The 19,948-nt window shown below is 37.0% G+C and overlaps 1 protein-coding gene and 1 long non-coding RNA gene across 17 annotated transcripts in view; one reads left to right on the top strand and one right to left on the bottom strand.

Moving 5' to 3' along the window:
- Positions 1–19,948, top strand: part of FKBP5 (FKBP prolyl isomerase 5) — a 94,683-nt gene that overhangs the window by 35,323 nt on the left and 39,412 nt on the right. For 7 of the 16 annotated variants that reach the window (XM_032649858.1, XM_032649859.1, XM_032649864.1 and 4 more), the window contains 2 exons: positions 5,649–5,774; positions 8,894–9,038. In XM_032649858.1, coding sequence (XP_032505749.1) covers positions 5,670–5,774; positions 8,894–9,038 — 250 coding nt within the window. In that variant the 5' untranslated portion in view covers positions 5,649–5,669. Of the gene's footprint in view, positions 1–799; positions 914–5,645; positions 5,775–8,893; positions 9,039–19,948 lie in introns of all 16 variants that reach the window. The other 9 variants (XM_032649857.1, XM_032649863.1, XM_032649860.1 and 6 more) reach the window with 4 other exon arrangements.
- The window catches only part of LOC116762639, a 41,511-nt gene that overhangs the window by 1,809 nt on the left and 19,754 nt on the right, over positions 1–19,948 (bottom strand). The window lies entirely within an intron of this gene.

Here is a 19,948-nt window from a genome sequence, read left to right as displayed (position 1 = left end):
TCTATAATTTTTTTTAAATATTTATTTATTTATTTGGTTGGTTGACTGGTTGTGCAGGGTGTTAGTTGCGGCAGGCGGGCTCCTTAGTTGTGGCATGCAAACTCTTAGTGGTGGCATGCATGTGAGATCTAGTTCCCTGACCAGGGATCGAACCCGGGCCCCCTGCATTGGGAGTGTGGAGTCTTATCCACTGTGCCACCAGGGAAGTCCCTGTCTCTATAAATTTGCCTATTCTAAGTACCTCATATAAGTAGAATCATACAATATTTGTCCTTTTGTGTCTTGCTTATTTCACTTAACATAATGTTTTCCAGTTCATCCATGTTTAGCATGTATCAGAATTTCATTCCTTTTTATGGAATAATATTCATTTTAATAATAACATAATATATATTGCACACATACCATATTTTGTTTATGGACACTTGGAGTTTTTCCACCTTTTGGCTTTTGTGACTACTACTACTGTATCTGTTTGAGTCTCTGTTTTTGCTTCTTTGGGGTACATACCTAGGAATGGAATAGCTGGATCATATGGTGATTCTGTGTTTAATATTTTGAGGAACCACCAAACCTTTTCACAGAGGCTGCACCATTTCACATTACTGCCAGCAGTGCATGAGGGTTCTGATTTCTCTACATCTTCACCAACACTTGTCATTTTTCCTTTTTTGATAATAGCCATCCTCATGAGTGTGAAGTGGTATCTCATTGTGATTTTGACTTGCATTCCCCTTATGAATAAGGATGTTGAACATCTTTTCACATGCTTATTGGCTCTTTGTATATCTTCTTGCAGGTTTCTTTTTTAAAGGAGAGAACGTAAATGTATGAGCATATATAAGAGCGTTGTTCGTCGTCTCCCCATTCCGCACCCCGGTATGGAGGAAGCAAATTAACTGGGGGAAAGTAGGTGAATAAATACAGTGTGCAGTTTCATATAGACATATAGTCTGTCTTTATATTTGATCTCGTTTCCTCTGCATGCATGTATATCTCTCTTTTGTGTGTGTCTTGCCTACAAATAGATAACTACTCCTGACACTCCTGTGTTACTGGACTTGAATGTTTGATAGAGGCCTGGGGTTGAAAGTAAATGAGGGCTTTCCAGTTAGTCCTTACATGAATATTTTCAAAATTAGGATGCACTTATACTGCATTCAGTTACAAGCCTTTCCTTGTGTTTTCTCTCTTTCTTTTGTGTTTTAGTTTTAGGAGACGGAAAGCCTTTATGGCCCAGACATCTATGGTACTTAGAAAGAGTGCTGCTGTAATTTTGTAATTTTCTGTGTTTCTAACAAAGTAGCCAGTTCCTATATTCTTTCTTGTCTTCTTTCTGAAAACTCTTCTGTTAGACAGTAGGATAATCTGTGATACAAGGTACCTATATTTTAACAAAGAGAACAACTACAACAGTAGGTAATATACATGGTTAATTAGTGGATAAACCTTTAAAATGATTTCTCATTTGGGGGAATATGACAATTTAGTTATGTTAACTGAAGTTTTCAGTACACTGTTGATGAAATTTTAAGCTTAGTCTCATTTTTCTGTGATGTCTCAGGTGTTTGCTGACCAGCACTTTGGAGAGTGCATGCTTATCTGGCATGTCCATAACAGAACGAACTGTGTGTTCCCTCTCTGAGGCTCTGGGCAGCAATTTCCCCCTTTGGACAGTTCAGGACAGTGAGCTTTATCATAGATTAATATCCATAGCTACAGAGTGATTTTAAATCCAGAATAAACCTAGGGTAAGGGAATGAAGAAAAGGCTCTCTTACGAAAAAAGTGAAATTTTCTTAGTGTGTCTTACAGGTTTTTAGGAATTATCTGTTCTTACAGCCTTTTTTTCATGTAACATTAGATCAAGGAAGAAGTTTTTCTTTGTTTTGTTTGCTTACAAAAATCTATACCCCAAATGGTATAACTGGAATTAAGGGGAAGTACTTGGAATGTTCAGTTTATTTCTTTATTTTTCCAGATTTATCTGCCTTTGAAAGTTCAACAAAGGTTTAGTGTTGTTTTTATCTTTGTGTTTTAATTAATTTAATTCGTGCTACCTCTTTTCACATGGACTCCATACTAGTCAGAATCGTTCTGAGATTACAAAGATTATTTGTATCCCTTCAAGTGTTAGAACCAAAAATGAAGAGCAAATTCCTTTATCAAATGAGATTTATAAAGCTTGCAAATCAACTTATACAAGTTCCCTATTTATTTAAATTTTAGCAAGCCATTGTTTCCAAAGGGGAAGGTTAGAACAAAAGAAAATGTTTTTTGATTGACAGTATTTTCATTTAAAAGTTTAGCTGATCTACAAATGACAAACATTCAAAAGAAAGGCATTGCCTTTGAATGTGTTGTAGTCATGCTTTCTGAATGCTCTGTTTTTAGCTTTTGGTGATATTTGTGCTCACACATGCTCTCTCTCAAATGATTTGAAAGTAAGTGGCAGACATCATGGCACCTCACCCCTAAATACTTCAGCATGTGTCTCCTAAGAATGAGGATATTATTCTGTATAAAACCACAATGCTATATCACACTCCAGAAAGCTAACATTATACAGTAATAATAAGGTAATATATGGTCTATTTTTCCAAATTTTCCTAATTCTCACAAAAATGTGCTTTTATAAATTTTAATTCCCCCTAATCCAGGATCCAGCCAAGGATCACACACTGCATTTGGTGGCTGTGTCTCTTTAGTCATTTTTAAACCAGAACAGGCCCCTTTTCTTTTTTTTTTAACTTTTTTTTGTCTTTCATAACATTAACATTTTGAGGAGTCTAGGCCAGTTGTAGAATGTTCCACAACCTAATTTTGTCTTTTCTTCTTGATTAGTTTCAGGTTAAATGTTTTTGGTAGGAATACTACATGTATGCTTCCCATTACATCACATCAGGAGGCACACTGATACTGGTTTGTGTTAATATAGAAGATGCAGAGTTTGGTCATAATGCAGATCACTTGTGTGAAGGGGGAGGTTTGTCAGATCACTCCACTGGAAAGCTATTATTAAAAAAGGAAAAAGGGCTTTCCAGTGGAGTGATCTGACAAACCTCCCCCTTCACACAAGTGATCTGCATTATGACCAAACTCTGCATCTTCTATATTAACACAAACCAGTTTTGAGACTGTGTAGCTGTCCTGTTCCCTAATAACCGTTCATTTGGTGGTTTTAATTTGTTTATTGATTTACTCCAGGGTTTCTCCAGGGGTTTACTGATGGATGTCTATGTACCTGTAAAGCACCAGGAAATTTTTTCTGTGTGTATGTATTTTTCCAGGGATACAGTCCAACACCTCCAGAGTGTTTAAAAGATCTTTTCCCTCTGTTTTTGAGGTGGCTCCTGCAAATTTCTATGCATCAGAGAGTGTTTTATAAGTGGTAGGTTACTGGAATTTGGGAACAAACCCTGTTCATCTAATTTCCCTAATTATCTTGCCCAGCATCACACAACAAGTAGGTACTTAATTTTTGTTGTTGTTTGTTTGAGGACGCTTTGTTCTGGCCTTTCCCTTATCCTGAGCCAAGCATTTGGATCTTTTGTGTTTGGCATAAAGTGTACTAGAAAATAAAGCAAAGGGCTAAGCCCCTGGTTTTTAGTGTTCTCTTTGAAGATTTGGGGTCACAGCAAAATTTGATTTGTGTCTTTGTTGACACTGAAGCAAATTTAGGTCAATTGGAAATGATTTAAAACACTATATCAACTATATTTAGTTGTCTAATTATCAGTTGTATCAGTCAGACATTTTTCACAAGTGTAAAATAGCACTTTTTAACTGTGTAGGCAAGAGGGTCCCACAGGTGACTTAGGGAGCCTTATGTCCATTATTAGCCTAATACTGAATAGCTGTAGAAGTGATTAATTCTTGTCTTCCCCTGCTCAACCAGGAGAGCAGTATGGAATTCATCATGGCAGCAGCCAGCAAGGTGTGTTTTGTTTTGTCTTGTTGATTAGCCTGTTGGTATTTGCCTTGCATGAAGTGTCTGTCATTTAGGTGACTGATGATAATAAAAAGAGTTAACATTGGAATAGTATACTTTTAACATATACATTATACCATTTAATCCAGAAGATCACTCTGTGAAAGTAGATATTATTTTTATTCTAATTACACAGGTAGGGAAAAAAGCTTAGAGAAGTTAAAGTAAGCACATTAAACAGCTTGTAAGGAGCTCCAGATTCCTTGACCTTTCTGTCATTCCAGTCTAAAAGGTAGAGGCATTCTAAGGAATCTAAATATGGACAAAGCATGGCCCTGCTCTCAAGGATCTTTTAAATACAACAAGTGTGTTGTCTTACCGAATTATTATAGACAACAAATCAAGGGGAGAGCTAAGGAAGTACAGGAAAGGGCAGACAACTATAAAATAGAAGGTCGAGTTTGGTAAGATGGAGGTAGCATTTGAGTGGGAAAAATGGGGATTTTATTTTTCTTTAATTTTTTAAATTTTTATTTATTTTTGGCTGTGTTGGGTCTTCGTTGCTGCATGCAGGCTTTCTCTAGTTGCGCCGACTGGGGCTACTCTTCATTGAGGTGCACGGGCTTCTCACTGCGGTGGCTTCTCTTGTTGCGGAGCACGGGCTCTAGGCGCGCGGACTTCAGTAGTTGTGGCTCGCAGGCTCTAGAGCACAGGCTCAGTAGTTGTGGCGCACGGGCATAGTTGCTCTGCAGCATGTGGGATCTTCCCGGACCAGCGCTTGAACATATGTCCCCTGCATTGGCAGGCGGATTCTTATCCACTGTGCCACCAGGGAAGCCCAAGAGTGGGGATTTTAAAAAAGAGTGACCAAGAGCATGGAGATGGGAAAGCACGGGACTTGTTATGGGAGAAGAATTGGTCTGGTTTGGCTAGAGCATGAGGTGCATGAAAGAAAGTAGTGGAAGCTAGACCTGAAAGATAGGTAAGGATCATGTTGTGGAGGGCCTGGAATGCCATGGTAGGGAAGAACCTCATTCCAAAGGAACTTTTGAGCAGGAAATGAAAAATGTGGCTCTATAAAAGACCCAGTAATAATCATGATAAATGTTTACATTTTTAAGTTATGACTTTGTGCTAATCTCTTAACATTTGTTATCTCATTAATGCCTCACAGTAACCCTATGAACAAAAACTCCATCCATTTTACAGCTGTGAAACTGAGGCTCAGTGACTTTAAGTTTGCAAATGTCAAACAGATATTGCTGGAGCTAGGACTCAGACTAGGGTCTGTCATTTTGAAAGCCTGTCCTGTTTTTCACTGTGATATATTGTCATTTCTTTTATCAGATCACCTGATAAGTTCTTAATTCTCTGTCAAGAATATGGCTGTAGGAAAAGGACGTTTTCAAAGTTCTGAAAGGACTACTTCTCAGTGTGTAATCATGCTAAGGAATATAATCACTATCAAACCTGACTTGTTCTGCTCTCTAATCTGGGATCAGAGCTGGATGGGAAATTGAAGAGTTGGATGATGTTTCATTTACATGCCTCATGACATCAGTACATGCTCATAGCAGATGTTTTTATTTTCCTTTTCAGTGTTTAACCTTATTGGCCCTTAGTAAATCTTGGGTCAGCTAAAGCTCAGTTCCTAGGGGCATTTAAGATGCATAAAGAAGTGATACTTTTCCTAGCTAAAATATGTTTCTTCTCAGCAGGTTGTCTACTTATAAAAGACAATGACTACTGATGAAGCTGCCAAGAACAATGGAGAAAGCCCCGCAGCAGCTGTTGCTGAACAGGGAGAGGATATTACCTCCAAAAAAGATAGAGGAGTATTAAAGGTGAGGCCACAAGGATGAATGACATTTAGGGAAATTTGCTATCTGGAAATATTGTTCATAAAAATCTTTTTTTGTTTTTTTGGTTGGAGGTGGAGATGGATAATGTTTATTGAGGCTTACTAAGTACCAGACACTGCAGTTAAATTCCCATTTTGTCTTCATAACAGGAGGTTTATTTTTAATCCCAGATTATAGATGGTAAAACTGAGGGCCAGCTAGGTAAATTAACTTGCCCCAAATCATATATCTTAGTAAATGCAGATCTGGGGTTTAGGTCCAAGTTACGTCTGACTCCAAAAGGCTGTGTCTCTCTATTCTCAGAGTGTATAAATGGGTGATTATTTTAATATAATATTTAAGTATATTAAAGCTAGCTAATGACAATTCAAAAGACTTTTTTAAAAGAAAAAGAAAAGCTAACTTGCAGAGTTCAAAAGGATTGGTTTTTTACATACAAATAGAATTCCTGTGTGCAGTGAAGGTATTTTTTTGAGGTTTCATCAGAGAATATATCTCACTTTTGAATTAGCTTTCCTCCTTAAAAACACTTTTTTCATTCTGTAATTAATCATTTTTACATTTTTTTAAATCTCACAGTGGTTTTGTGAGACAGAGTTCTTTTTGATTCTTCCATTTATGTATGGAAGATATGTATGTGTTATTATTTCGTATAATAAAGAGAGGTTAAATGGTTTTAGTCATACTAAGTTCTTTTTTCTCCTACACTGTTGTTATGCGTTCAAGTTTTGTATAATTAATTTTTGTTTTTGCTGAAAAGATTATCTTAAACATTCTAAATATTACCACTAAGCTGAGTTTTAATATCTCCTTGTGTTATCAGTAGCAAATGAGAATTTTTTTAGTTTGTTTTGGCTAATCTTGCTTATGTGGAAGCTTTTTTCTGTGCCGAATTTCTTCTGAATATACATGTTTTACTATTAGCTTGCTGTATGCCAAGCCAAAATTTGAAGACTTGAACCTGTAGAATAAGGGCTTTATGCTATCTATAGCATAAGATGTATATTATGATATCATCATTCAGAGGGCTTTTCAACCTTGTAGCTCTGTGAATTACTCATCCCATACTCCATAATGCCTCTCAAGACAGTGGAAATTCTGTGGGCTCTCTGCAGCATCTCCCTACCTCTGTTTAAGTTCTTCTCTTTCATCTTTTCAGAGCACTGGTACAGAGGACATGGCCCCCAACTTGCCTGAGGCCCTGCTTTGTTCTAGGGAGTAAATCTAATAAGATTTTTAGGCTTGTAAGAAACATTTAGAGATTATAAACCCTTTAAATCTTATGGTGGTTTATCACTGTCTAAAGCCTCATGTTTCACCATGGCTTTTGGTTAAGATTAAATAGGTCTTTTAACTCTATGACCTAGAGCAATTTAGTAACCTATCTGTGATGAAGTTTCCTCATTTGTAAAATTAGAGTAATAATACTGCGTACCTCATAGAATTATTGAGATTACATAAAGCATTTAGCACAGTGCCATGATTGTAATAATCTCTCTTATTAACTGTTACTGTATATATTTTTTAAAAGACCAAGGCAGATCTGGGAAGTGAGAAACTAACCCAGGAAGATAAAATTTCTTTTTGGAGCTTACATTTTTAAACTGAATTGAGACTAGATTGTATCCTTAAGACAGCTCCAGATTTAGGCACTAAACTCGTCTTGTTGGGGAAACCGGAAGTGATACCAGAGTATCACTTGCTGATGTGAACAGCTCTGACTCCGTGGTAGCCATTCATCCCATATGCCCAGTTACTTGGTTATAGTCCTAGAAATGCAGATTCCCTCCAGGGGAGGCTCAGGCTCCTAAATACTGCATGCAGTTCATGAACACGAGCACTTCTAGAATATCGTGTGATTTCTTTTAGATTTTTTTTTTTTTTTTTTTTTTTTGCGGTACGCGGGCCTCTCACTGTTGTGGCCTCTCCCGTTGCGGAGCACAGGCTCTGGACGCGCAGGCTCAGTGGCCAGGGCTCACGGGCCTAGCTGCTCTGCGGCATGTGGGATCTTCCCGGACCGGGGCACAAACCCGTGTCCCCTGCATCAGCAGGCGGACTCTCAACCACTGCACCACCAGGGAAGCCCCCAAACACTTTTTTTGATGAAGTTGCAGTAATCATTTTTTTTCCTTTAGAATGTCTAGGCTTTTGTTGTAGAATCTAAGTTCACAGTGTTTTTGTGGTGATATGAGGGTGGGGCAAGGAGGATGCATCTCAAAAAAGAATTTAGGAGCAAATAATTGAATTCTTCAGATAAAAATTCAGACCCTTCCCCAAAAATGATGTTTATTGGACATTAGCTACCATCCTCTGTTATCTAATAAAAATGATTAATTTGGCATAAGTGATTGACAGAATAAATTATACACCACATGCCTGGATTTGATTTTCTTTTCCCAGAACTGACCAACTGCATTAGTGGCTTGCTCTGCCAAGAACAAAATAAATATACTGGATTTTATGATAGTTAAATGTTTTTCAACTTGGAGCTTTTTGGCATTTCCTTTACTAGAACACAAGTTACTCAGTATCATATCAAACTGTGCAGTGGTACTGTTTTTTTTACACTTTGAATATTCTTCAAATAGTAGGAAGTATAACCTTTATATCAGGAAATTGGGCTTTTTGAAATTAAACCAGACTAGTGGAATCTAGTCAAAAGATAATGTTTTTAGCAAAGGAGAGAAATAAAAATCTCACCTTTGAAACTTTGCTTCAGACTTCTTTTTGAATGTTTTTGAAAGTCCACTAATCTTTTTGGTCTAATTCAGTTTGTACATGGACTAACTCTGTGTTTTGAAAGATTTCAGTGTCATAAGATGGGGCATTAAACCAATGAAATAAGATCTATTGATTAATTATTTTGAGAGAATAGTGTGATTAACAATACAATTAAATATAGCATTAAAGATTTAGAGTAGTACAGGATAATTTTGTAACAGTGAGGATCATTGAGAGAACTGGGAGGGAAGCCTTTAGAAAGGACAGACAGTTGTTTGCAAACGTGCCTGAGTGATGTGGAAGGGACTGTGTGACCTCTTTATTCTCTGATTAGAAATAAAATGTTTAACCTCATTTTTCTTGACGTTTGTCTTTTCTAGATTGTCAAAAGAGTGGGGAATAGTGAGGAAACCCCGATGATTGGAGACAAAGTTTATGTCCATTACAAAGGAAAATTGTCAAATGGAAAGAAGTTTGATTCCAGTCATGATCGAAACGAACCATTTGTCTTTAGTCTTGGCAAAGGTAAGAGGGTATTTTTTTTTTGAGTTGTGTTTTGCTTAGATTTATTGCTATTTATATTATATGGGAGCTAGTGGATCCTATCCTTGCCAAAAGTAAAGATATTTTGGAGCAGTAGTTCTCATGGATCCTATCCTTGCCAAAAATAAAGATATTTTGGAGCAGTAGTTCTCAAAGTATGGTCCGTGGATCCCTGTGGGGTCCCTGAGATACTTTTAGGGGGTCCATAGTGTCAAAATTATTTTCATAATAATACTAAGATGTTATTTATTTATTTATTTTACTGTGTTGACATTTGCACCGATGGTACCAAGCTGCAATGGTGAATATTTGCTGGAGCCTTATCACAAATCTAGGCAATGGCACCAAACTACACCATTAGTATGCCCTCACTCACTGTTTAAATAAGAAAAAAAAAAGAAGGCCAGTATCACTTAAGAATGTCCTTGATAAGGTGTAAAACATATTAATTTTATTAAATCCTAATCCTTGAGTTTCACATTGTTTTGATATTTTGTGACAGATGGGAAAGCACTTCTGCATCCCCAACTACAGTGGCTATCTCAAGGGAAAGCACTTGTGTACTTGTTTTAGTTGAGAGCTGAACTAGCTGCATTTTTTCCATGAGGCAGCATTTTTTTTGTTTTGTTTTTTTGCGGTACGTGGGCCTCTCACTGTTGTGGCCTCTCCCGTTGCGGAACACAGGCTCTGGACACGCAGGCTCAGCGGCCATGGCTCACAGGTCTAGCCGCTCCGCGGCATGTGGGATCTTCCCGGACCAGGACATGAACCCGTGTCCCCTGCATCCGCAGGCAGACTCTCAACCACTGTGCCACCAGGGAAGCCCGAAGCACCATTTTTATTTGAAAGGGCAAGCTATGATTATTCAGACTTGATTTTTCCCTATTTGGCAGATATTTTCTCGCAAATGAATGAAGTGATCACTTCAAGGACAGCAACTGACAGTATTTGTTGCCATTGAGTTTTCAAGTGAAAATTACAGTTTCAGAAAATTTGTATCTGCTACTCAGAGCTCAACAGCTTCCCAAAACTTAAAAGACTTCTGTTGAGATCAATGAGTATTAATGAATGTAATTTTTAAAATATCATGAAATGAAATGTGTTAACATTTGGAAGATTGTGTGACTCAGTGAACAATATTTTCCCAATGACCACTGCAAGACGTTATAAAATTATGCATAAGTAAAAGGTCCATTTGATGTGTAAGCTAGACCAATGGATTTTAACGTAACATAATATGAAAAGTTCATTGATAACAGTTTCAGATTCCACATTGCAACTAATCTTTATGAAACTACCACTTGTCCAGTTTTGATGTAGTATCAGATTATATTCATCATTATCTGAAAAGGCTATTTAAAAACTCCTATCTTTTCTAATTATCTATATGTGCGGGTTTGGATTTTTTCCATATACTTCAGCCAAAAATTGCAACAGATGAATCCAAAAGTAGGTATGAGAATCTGGTTGTCTTATTAAGTCAGACACATTTTACATTTGTAAAGTGATAAAACAGTGTCACTCTTCTCACTAATTTTTTTCTTTTGAGAAATATAGTTATTTTCCATAAAAATAATTTATGTTAACATATGAGGTTATTGTTATTTTAAATGAACTGGTAAATAACTATTAAAAAATTTTTAAATATGGTAAAGATCAGTAGATACAGCATACAAACAAAAGGACTTAGGGTCTTCAATTTTTAAGGTATAAAGGGGTCCTGAGGAAAATAAGTTGAGAACCACTGTTTTAAAATCTTAAATGTGATTTTTTACTAATTTCTTTACAAATGCTTTTAAATGTCTTCAGTTAATTTAGTATTCTTATTTTTTTTTATCTTGGAAGAAGAATAATAGCCCATACATCAAATTGAATAGCTACCATGTGGCTTGTTGGAAGTTAGTGGCTGAATTAGAGTCTTTTTATTCTTATCTGCCACAGATATAGCAGACTTCTAGTTTGTTCCCAGATCAAGTGTAGGAGAAAAGGGGCGATCCCCCTCATTCACCACCATGGCTCAGTGTTGAATAATTCCTTTCTTTTTCTGACTCTACACCTTAGTTGAGTTGCTCGCTAAGCAACGATGTGGGAAAGGAAACAGCAAGTAGCTAAGGAGTTAAACTCTTTCTGCCTCTCTGCCTTCCCTGGTACCCACAGGCATTTGTATGTCATGGTGACTTCTGCTTCCTGTACAGCTATACTACCTCCAAACTAGTGCTGGCTGTGCCACTGCTCCCTTCTCCTTTGGGTCCTCAGGGAGTTAATGGCTCATGTGAGATTAATCTTGTGTTCAATAAGATAGCAATTAAAATCAAATACAGATTTTTTTTTTCTTACCATAGCAGATAAGGATGACGGTTAACTTAAACTTTTTTTCATTTTTGTTGATGTAAGGATGTGAATTTCCAGGGCCACCAGCATGGCTGTGGCATCAAAATTTAATTTAGGTGACCTCAGAGTAAATGGCCTCATCAGACCTCTTTGTTCCCACTGCCCCCTGCCTTTGAATTTCTGTCTAGAAGAAGTTGGTAGGTTTAAGATAATAGGTCTCCTCTCAGCAGTTATCTTTGCAAGTAGACTTAAGAATTGCTTCTCTACCCAGATTTTCTCAGTAAAACATACAATGGTGAATGTGTCTTTCACCTTTCCTAGAATTTTGAGCAGAGAGAAAAGAGGCAACTTCCAGTTGACTTGGTACCTATGGCACACCTATCTAGAGATAGTGTTGTCTCATGGGGAGAACATCCAGCTGGGTGTTGGGAAGCCAGGGTTCCTGTCTTTGTTCTTTCCTGTGGTATGTTAACATGAGTAAGCCACCTAACCTTCCCTGCTCTTACAAAAAGGAAGCATCTGTAGAAGAGCTTTGAGATTAATCCTGAGTCTAAGATTCCATTCTTGTATATTCTGCAAAGAGTACAGGAACAAAAACTGTAAAGGACTAAACCCAACACAATTACAGAACCTTTAGAGGCCCCCTTAAGATGATAATTAGAAATATGAGACTAGAGCAGTATCCCTCTGGTAAAACTTCTATAACATAATGTGTTCAGTTGCCTATAAAACAAACATTGGTTAGGCAGTTTATAGTTTTATACCTATATGTTATGGCAGTAGCTACTTCATAACATAATGAAGAAAAATAATATAAATAACTGTAGCACAAATATTGTACATTGAACTCTCTTGATCCCTTATAGTGTACCTCTCCCAAGGGAATAAATAGAAATATTTCAGTGGAAAGTCACACTGATTTTGGGGTTCTATTGTGACTTCAGTATTTAAAATAGAATCATAGGGCTTCCCTGGTGGCGCAGTGGTTGAGAGTCCGCCTGCCGATGCAGGGGACATGGGTTCGTGCCCCGGTCCAGGAGGATCCCACGTGCCACGGAGCGGCTGGGCCCGTGAGCCATGGCCGCTGGGCCTGCGCGTCCGGAGCCTGTGCTCCGCAACGGGAGAGGCCACAGCAGCGAGAGGCCTGCGTACTGCAAAAATAATAATAATAATAAAATAAAATAAAATAGAATCATAAGAACTTATCTATAAAAATTGCATTAAAAATACACATACCATAAGTGTAAATTTGAGGTATACCTACACATTGTTTGTATGTGTGTCTGTTGTTCTTTTCGTACCATCTTTCAAACTTTGTGCTTCACTTCCCTCATATATAAAGTGATGATAATAATAGTATATACAATTATATGTTGAGGATTAAATAAGATAGTATACACTGTTGCTTAGCACTCAGCCTAATACATAGTAAGCACTCAAATCTTTTGTTATTGTTGTTGTTACAGTACTGGGATTATTGGCTGGCTTTACAATAGAGTGGCAAGAGCTGTGTTACAGCAGTTTGGGTCCTCACACCTATTTACTATGCCTGCGTACAGACCTTTTGAATGCTTAACCATCTTTTTTAGCCCCAGGAAGTCTGGAAAAACAACAACTGGATCAATCTAAGACAATTGGTTATCACCACTACAGAATATGTTACAGATATTAGAATGATGATGGTTTCCCTCACTGGATTTTCTTAACTAAATCTTTGTTACATGTTCTGAATTCCTAGAACTGTGTCCATAACCCATCTTAAAAGAAGTTGAAATAAGAATGACTCAGGATTTTCAAGTATACTTCCACAACAGGGGTTCTGTTCTCTCCCTTTCCCTGCCTGCAGCAAATACGTTGTCACTAAAATTGTGAAGGGATGGGTTTGGGGGCTGAAAGAATTGTATCTACCTCTGTTCTTATAAGTAAATCCAAGGACACTAAAGCTTCACCCCTTCCCCATCTACCCCTATAAAGGCCTGGTGATTTCTGATAAAAGGCTACTTCAGTGAAGTGGTTTTTCGTGCTCTTCGTATATGACTAACATGGTTGGGAATTATGAAGATAAAAATACTCTCTCTTATATTCTTCCTCCAGATTTGAGAAGAGAAACAAACCAGTCATTTTGGATTTTTCACATACGTATACTTCTCTCTTACTATTGAGATTAAACCATAATGAAGTAAATATCGGTGATCTGCCTTTAACGTTAATCTAACCTTATTAGATGCATGATGACCCATGATTATTGGTAAAAACATTTTTTAATTTAGCAGTCATTAGCATATTGGAGCAAAAGGGAGAAAGTATATGTTGAAAGACTAATGGCTAATACTTTTAAGTACTTACAGTGCCAGGCAAAGGGCTTAATGCATTATCTCATTTAATCCTCACACCAATCCTATTATTACTTTATAGATTTTTTGGTACAATTTACTTAGTATAGTTTAGGTGACAGTCATATTAACATCTGTGTATAAGACTGAGTTTTTTATTGAGGTACTATTTACATATAATAAAACTTAACCCTTTTAAAGGGTATATAGCTTGATGAATTTGGGTAATAGTTGTGTAACCACCACCACAGTCAAAATATAGAACAGTTTCCTCACCCTAAAAAGTTTTTTGGGGGCTTCCCCGGTGGCGCAGTGGTTGAGAGTCCGCCTGCCGATGCAGGGGACACGGGTTCGTGCCCCGGTCCGGGAAGATCCCACATGCCATGGAGTGCCATGGCCGCTGAGCCTGCGCGTCCGGAGCCTGTGCTCGGCGACGGGAGAGGCCACAACCGTGAGAGGCCCGCGTACCGCAAAAAAAAAAAAAAAAGTTTTCTTATGGACCCGGGGCCATGGAATCACTAATCTGACTTCTGTTACTATAGCTTTGCCTTTTCCAAAAGTTCATATAAATGGAATCATATGTCATCTTTGGCATTTGACTTCTTTCACTTAGCATAACGATTTTGAGACTGATGCATGTTGAATTGCCAAGTAGCATTTTACAAGTATGGAAACACCACAATTTGTTCATCCATTCAAAAAATTGGACATTGGGGTTGTTTCCATTTGGGGGCTATTGTGAATAATGTAATGAGCATTCATATACCTGTCTTTGTGTGGCTATGTTGGGTAAATTTATTTTGGGGTAAATACCTGGGAGTGGACTTGTTGATCATATGGTAAAACATATGTTTAACTTTATAAGTTAATACCATACTGTTTTTTCAAAGTGGCTGTGCCATTTTGCATTCTCACCAGCAGTGTTTGAGAGTTTGTTTTACACATGCTTGTCAACCATTAGTACTATCAGTCTTTTTAACTTTAGCCATTTTAATGGGTGTGAAATGGTATCTCATTTTGGTTTTCAGTTGCATTTCCTTGGTAACTGGTCACATTGAGGGTATCTTTTCTTGTGCTTAGTGGACATTTGTATATTTTCTTTTGTGAAGTATCTGTTCAAATCTTTTGCCCATTAAAAAAAAAAAAACAATCTTTTTGAGTTGTACTCAACAAGACAAGCACTTAATCAGATGTGTATTTTGCAAGCATGTTCTCCCAGTCTCTAGCTTGCCTTTTCATTTTCTTAATTGATCTTTCAAAGAACAAAAGTTTTTAATTTTGATGAAGTCCACTTTACCAATTTTTAAAAACTGTTTTAGGTACCTACTATAACCATTTTAGTTTTGGTTTGCTTTGGTTTTTTTGTTTACCTATGAGGAAACTAAGGTACAGAGGGAGATTAAGTAATTAGCCCAAAGTTAATATGGTAAAGTGGCAGAGCCAGGATTCAAAGCCAGGCAGTGTCTTTCAAGTTATGTTATATCTTAAGGTTTAAAACTAGCCTAAACACTAGGTATAGAAACAAAGTAGGTGCTGATCCAGCAGAATTTACTGAGTGCCTGCTGTACACCAGACATTTTTCTTACAGGAATGATGTAGTTAATGAGGTTTATCAAAAGCAAAATTATTGCTGTTACATGCTTGGTATTGTGGGCCTAATTCCTATTTTTAAAGTTTAATTTTTATTTGAAGTGTATTTTTTTTCACATATTTTAGGCCTTGACAACGTTTTACAAGTAGTAAAATACACTTACTAGTAATGGGTAACCATGCAGCCAGCTGCTTGTGGGTTGTGGTTTAACCATGTGTTCCCTTTAAATTTCTATTGATACATTTGCTCCACCATAAATATATTCTTAACATCTGTTAACTTTTTTTTTTTTAACCTGCAGTTTAGGAGCACTCAGGATTCGGAAAGAAGGCTTTTAGGCCAAAATATTTAATTTTCCTAACCCTCCCCAAAAATGTGAGCCAGAAAGACAGCAAACTTTCAGAAAGTACTTTCTTTGGCCTTACCTGGTACTTTCTGATAGAGTAAGAATGCTTCCGGTTTCATCGCCGAGTGGATATTAAGGAGAAGCTAATTTAGGCAGGGGTGAGAGCAGACTGGGAGAAGCTAACACATTTCTAACTCCATTAAAATTAGATACTGCAGCATGGACCGTGTTCCTTTATTGAGTATAGTATTGTGGTTTTAAGTTCTTTGGGAAATAAAAAATAATCAAGACATGACTCCTGCCTTCAGGTATCTAGTAGTTTAGCCTGGCAGAGTTGATCATTGAGGTTGTCCCAGCACAGATTATTTTCACCCCCTGTTTTTGAAATGATAAGCCATGAGGGTGGGGAGAGATCATCTGGTGGTCAGTTTTCTTAGTAACTAAATAGAGAAATGGCAAAAATAGAATGTAACATAAGACATATGAACACTTTAAAAGAATCTTAACATATAAATGAGTTTGTTGAATTCATAATCAGATACTTTTGGTAGGGAATAGGGATGATTATCAGAGCCCTTTTATAAGACATTTAAAAGTAAGACTAAATAAAATTTATAAGAGGAAAAAAATACACAGGAAAAACTTTGCTTTGTCTAGCATAAAAAGAAAGACAATGTCAATATTATCAATGGTTTCAAATGCAAACATGCATTTAAAGGTTAGATAGTCAATAATTTTATCAAGGATGCCAAGACTGTTTATTGAGGAAAGGACAGTCTTTTCAACAAACGATGCTGGGAAAACTAGATAGTCACATGCAAAAAAATGAAGTTAGACCCTTACTTCACATCACATACAAAAATTAACTCGAAATGGATCAAAGATATATAAGACTTAAAACTGTATTTTCTTAGAAGAAAACTTGGAGGCAAAGTTTCTTGACATTAGATTTGGCAGTGATTTCTCGGATATGACACCAACAGCAAGGCAGCAAAAGTAAAAACTACATAAATTGGACTACATCAAAATTTAAAACTGCATCAAAGAATACAATAATGGAGTGAAAAGGCAGCCTAAAGAATGAGAGGAAATATTCGCAAATCATGTATGTGACAAGGGGTTAATATCCAGAATATATAAAGAACTCCTATAATCCAACAACCAGAAAACCTCAAATAACCTGATTATAAAATGGACAATGGATTTAAATAGACATTTCCCTAAAGAAGATATACAAAAGGACTACAAGCATATGAAACGATGCTCTACATCACTAAATCATTAGGGAAATACAAATCAAAACCACAGTGAGAGGGACTTCCCTGGTGGTCCAGTGGTTAAGACTCTGCACTCCCAGTGCAGGGGCCATGGGTTTGATCCCTGGTCAGGGAACTAAGATCCTGCATGCCGTGTGGCACAGCCAAAAAAAAAAAAAAAAAAAAAAAAAAATTAACAATATCGCCTCACACCATCAGGTACTATTTAAAAAAAAAGAAAAAGAAATTTGCAAGTGTTAGCAAGTTGTGGAGAAATTGACAACCCCGTGCACTGTTGGTGGGAATGTAAAATAGTGTAGCCACCATGGAAAATAGAATGGTAGTTCCTCAAACAATTAAAAATAGAGTTAACCTATGATCCAGCAATTCCACTTCTCCGTATATACCAGGGTCCTAATGAGATATGTGTACACCCATATTTGTAGCATTATTCATTATAGCTGAAAGGTGGAAGCCACCCAAATGTTTGTCTGTAGACAAATGGATAAACAAAATGTCTTATGTACATACAATGGTATATTTCTACAAAGGAGTATTATTCACATGGGACAAAACTGATGAACCTCGAAGACATTACACTAAGTGAAATAAACCAGTCACAAATAGACAAATACTGCATGATTCCACTTACATCTAGAGAAATCTAGAGTAATCAAATTCATAAAAACAAAGTAGGATAAAATTCTTGCCGGAGCTTGGGACAGGAGGAAAAGAGGAGTAGCTTAATAAGTAGACTTTTAGTGTTGCAAGATGAAAAGTTCTGGACATTGGTGGCACAACAGTGTGAACATACTCAACTGTGCACTTAACAGTTGAAATGGTCATTTTTATGTATTTTACCACAATTTAAAAAATTTTTAATCAATAAAAAAGAATGTTCTAAAATGGTCACTATAGTCTATTATAAGTGAAAGTATTCAGTGATTAATTTAAAATGTTATATTTTAAAACGTGTTGCATGATATTTTAATAGACTTTATTTTTTTAGAGCAGTTTTAGGTTCACAGCAAAAATTGAGCGGAAGGTACAGAGATTTCCCGTGTACCCCCTGCCCCGCCATGTGCATAGCCTCCCCCTCTTATCAGCACCCCCTCCAGGATGGTGCACTTGTTACAGTTGATGAACCTACAATGAGCCTATAAAATTTGATTTTGATTTTCTTAATCAGAAAAAATTATATAATATTCTTCAGAGAGAAGAAAAATACAGTGCATTGCTTTTATACTGGGCTTTGTACACTTTTAACGTTTCACTTCCCTATAGTTAGGTATATATAAGAAGCATTTACACTTAAAGATAGATACATTATATATTTCTGTAAATATATATTCTTATTTCAGATTTTGTTACTAATGGTATTCCAAATAGGACTACTGAAATTGATAAATTGTGTTTGAGCCGGTAAAACTGAAGTCCAGAACAAGTGGAAGAATAAATTGCGTTTATATATTCTTGGTGTATTATACCTACAGTTAAGACCCTAAAGATCAAAAGATCCCAAAGATCAAGAATCTTAAAAATGTTTATGCTTTGACCCAGTAATTCTACTTCTAGGAATCGAATCTAAGGAAATATGGTAGAAGCTTGCTTAACCAACTCCAGACTAACTGCTGCTCTCCATTCTACTTGTAAATACACTGAGTGACACCGCTAGTTTCATATTCTTCACTGTGGCCCTGCACTATGCTTCAGCCAGTTGAGTGAGCCTTGTCAATGCCCTCCACCCACAGACCACCAGGAGCACAACTATAGTGAACAAGTTGGGTTTATTACTCGTACGGAGGTAGACTGCACACCATGGGAAACTGGAGGTGTCTCAGAGTGTTCAGAAGGTCTTTTATAGGATTTGGACTTGTATTTAGGTGATTTGGGGAAGAGTTTAAGGAAGAAGGGATTTGCTCTGGATTGGATATTGTTGGGATGCAGGTGATTCTTTGGGTATCTTAGTAAATCTTATCTAGGAGGAGGGCTGACTGGAGTGAGACTAAAGCTACACCTGTAGAGAAGCAGAAGTCACTCATGTCACCAGGAGAGGGGGATGTTTGGTATTTTGTAGGTTGCACAGGGACCTTGTTTTTTGTCCATGCTCAGACAAAATTTTGAAGTGTTCTTGTTTTGTCTCACTTTTTCATGGTCTCAGAGTGACCTTGTCTGATGTTGATGTTTTGTGAGATTGTTATGTCCGACAGGAGAACAACATGGCTTGGCTGTGTGCCCCAGTCCAGCTTCAGAATCACCAAGGCCTAGCTGTAAGTGTCGGGCAGTTTCCAGACATTAGGGTGTGCTTTTTTCTTCCTCAGACTCTTATTAAGAATCAGTCTAAACTTGTTTATATCCACTGTCCTTTTTGTAATTATATAAGTTCATTAGATAGTATATAAAACTCTGAAATTAGTGTAATAAGAAATGGGACTTATTTCTTTGAAAACTAAGTTGAACATCTTTGGAAAGACTTATTAAAGTGAATTGCTAAAAGCCTTTTTTAAATAGCTATCGAGGGACTTCCCTGGTGGTCCAGTGGCTAAGACTCCAAGCTCCCGATGCAGGTGGCCTGGGTTTGATCCCTGGTCAGGGAACTAGATCTCACATGCTGCAACTAAGAGTTCACATGCCGCAACTAAAAGATCCTGCGTGCCACAACTAAGACCCAGGGCAGTCAAATAAATAAATAAATAAATATCTTTTAAAAAATGGCAGTTGCATTAGGGGTGGGTAAACGCTAGGTGAAATAAGTAGGCCATTCAGAACACATTTTTACCAGGATTCCACATACTGATTGCTTTTTACAAGGGTCTTCTACTTCTTACTTCACTTTAAAGAAATCCATGTTGTAAGTTGCAAATGATATGCCATAAATATGATTTATATAGTAAAGATGATATAGAACTCTTATCACTTGTCACACGCAGACAAGGCGTTGGACTTCTATCACAGGATTAGTGAATTAATATACTTTGATAGGTTTTAAGTTTAAAAAAAGTTTGAGGTTGTATATGTTCACTTTTATGATTCCT

Source organism: Phocoena sinus, chromosome 11, assembly GCF_008692025.1.
Source record: "Phocoena sinus isolate mPhoSin1 chromosome 11, mPhoSin1.pri, whole genome shotgun sequence".
NCBI lineage: Eukaryota > Metazoa > Chordata > Mammalia > Artiodactyla > Phocoenidae > Phocoena > Phocoena sinus.
The sequence above is the reverse complement of the archived record's forward strand: the minus strand, read 5'-3'. Positions and strand labels throughout refer to the sequence as shown.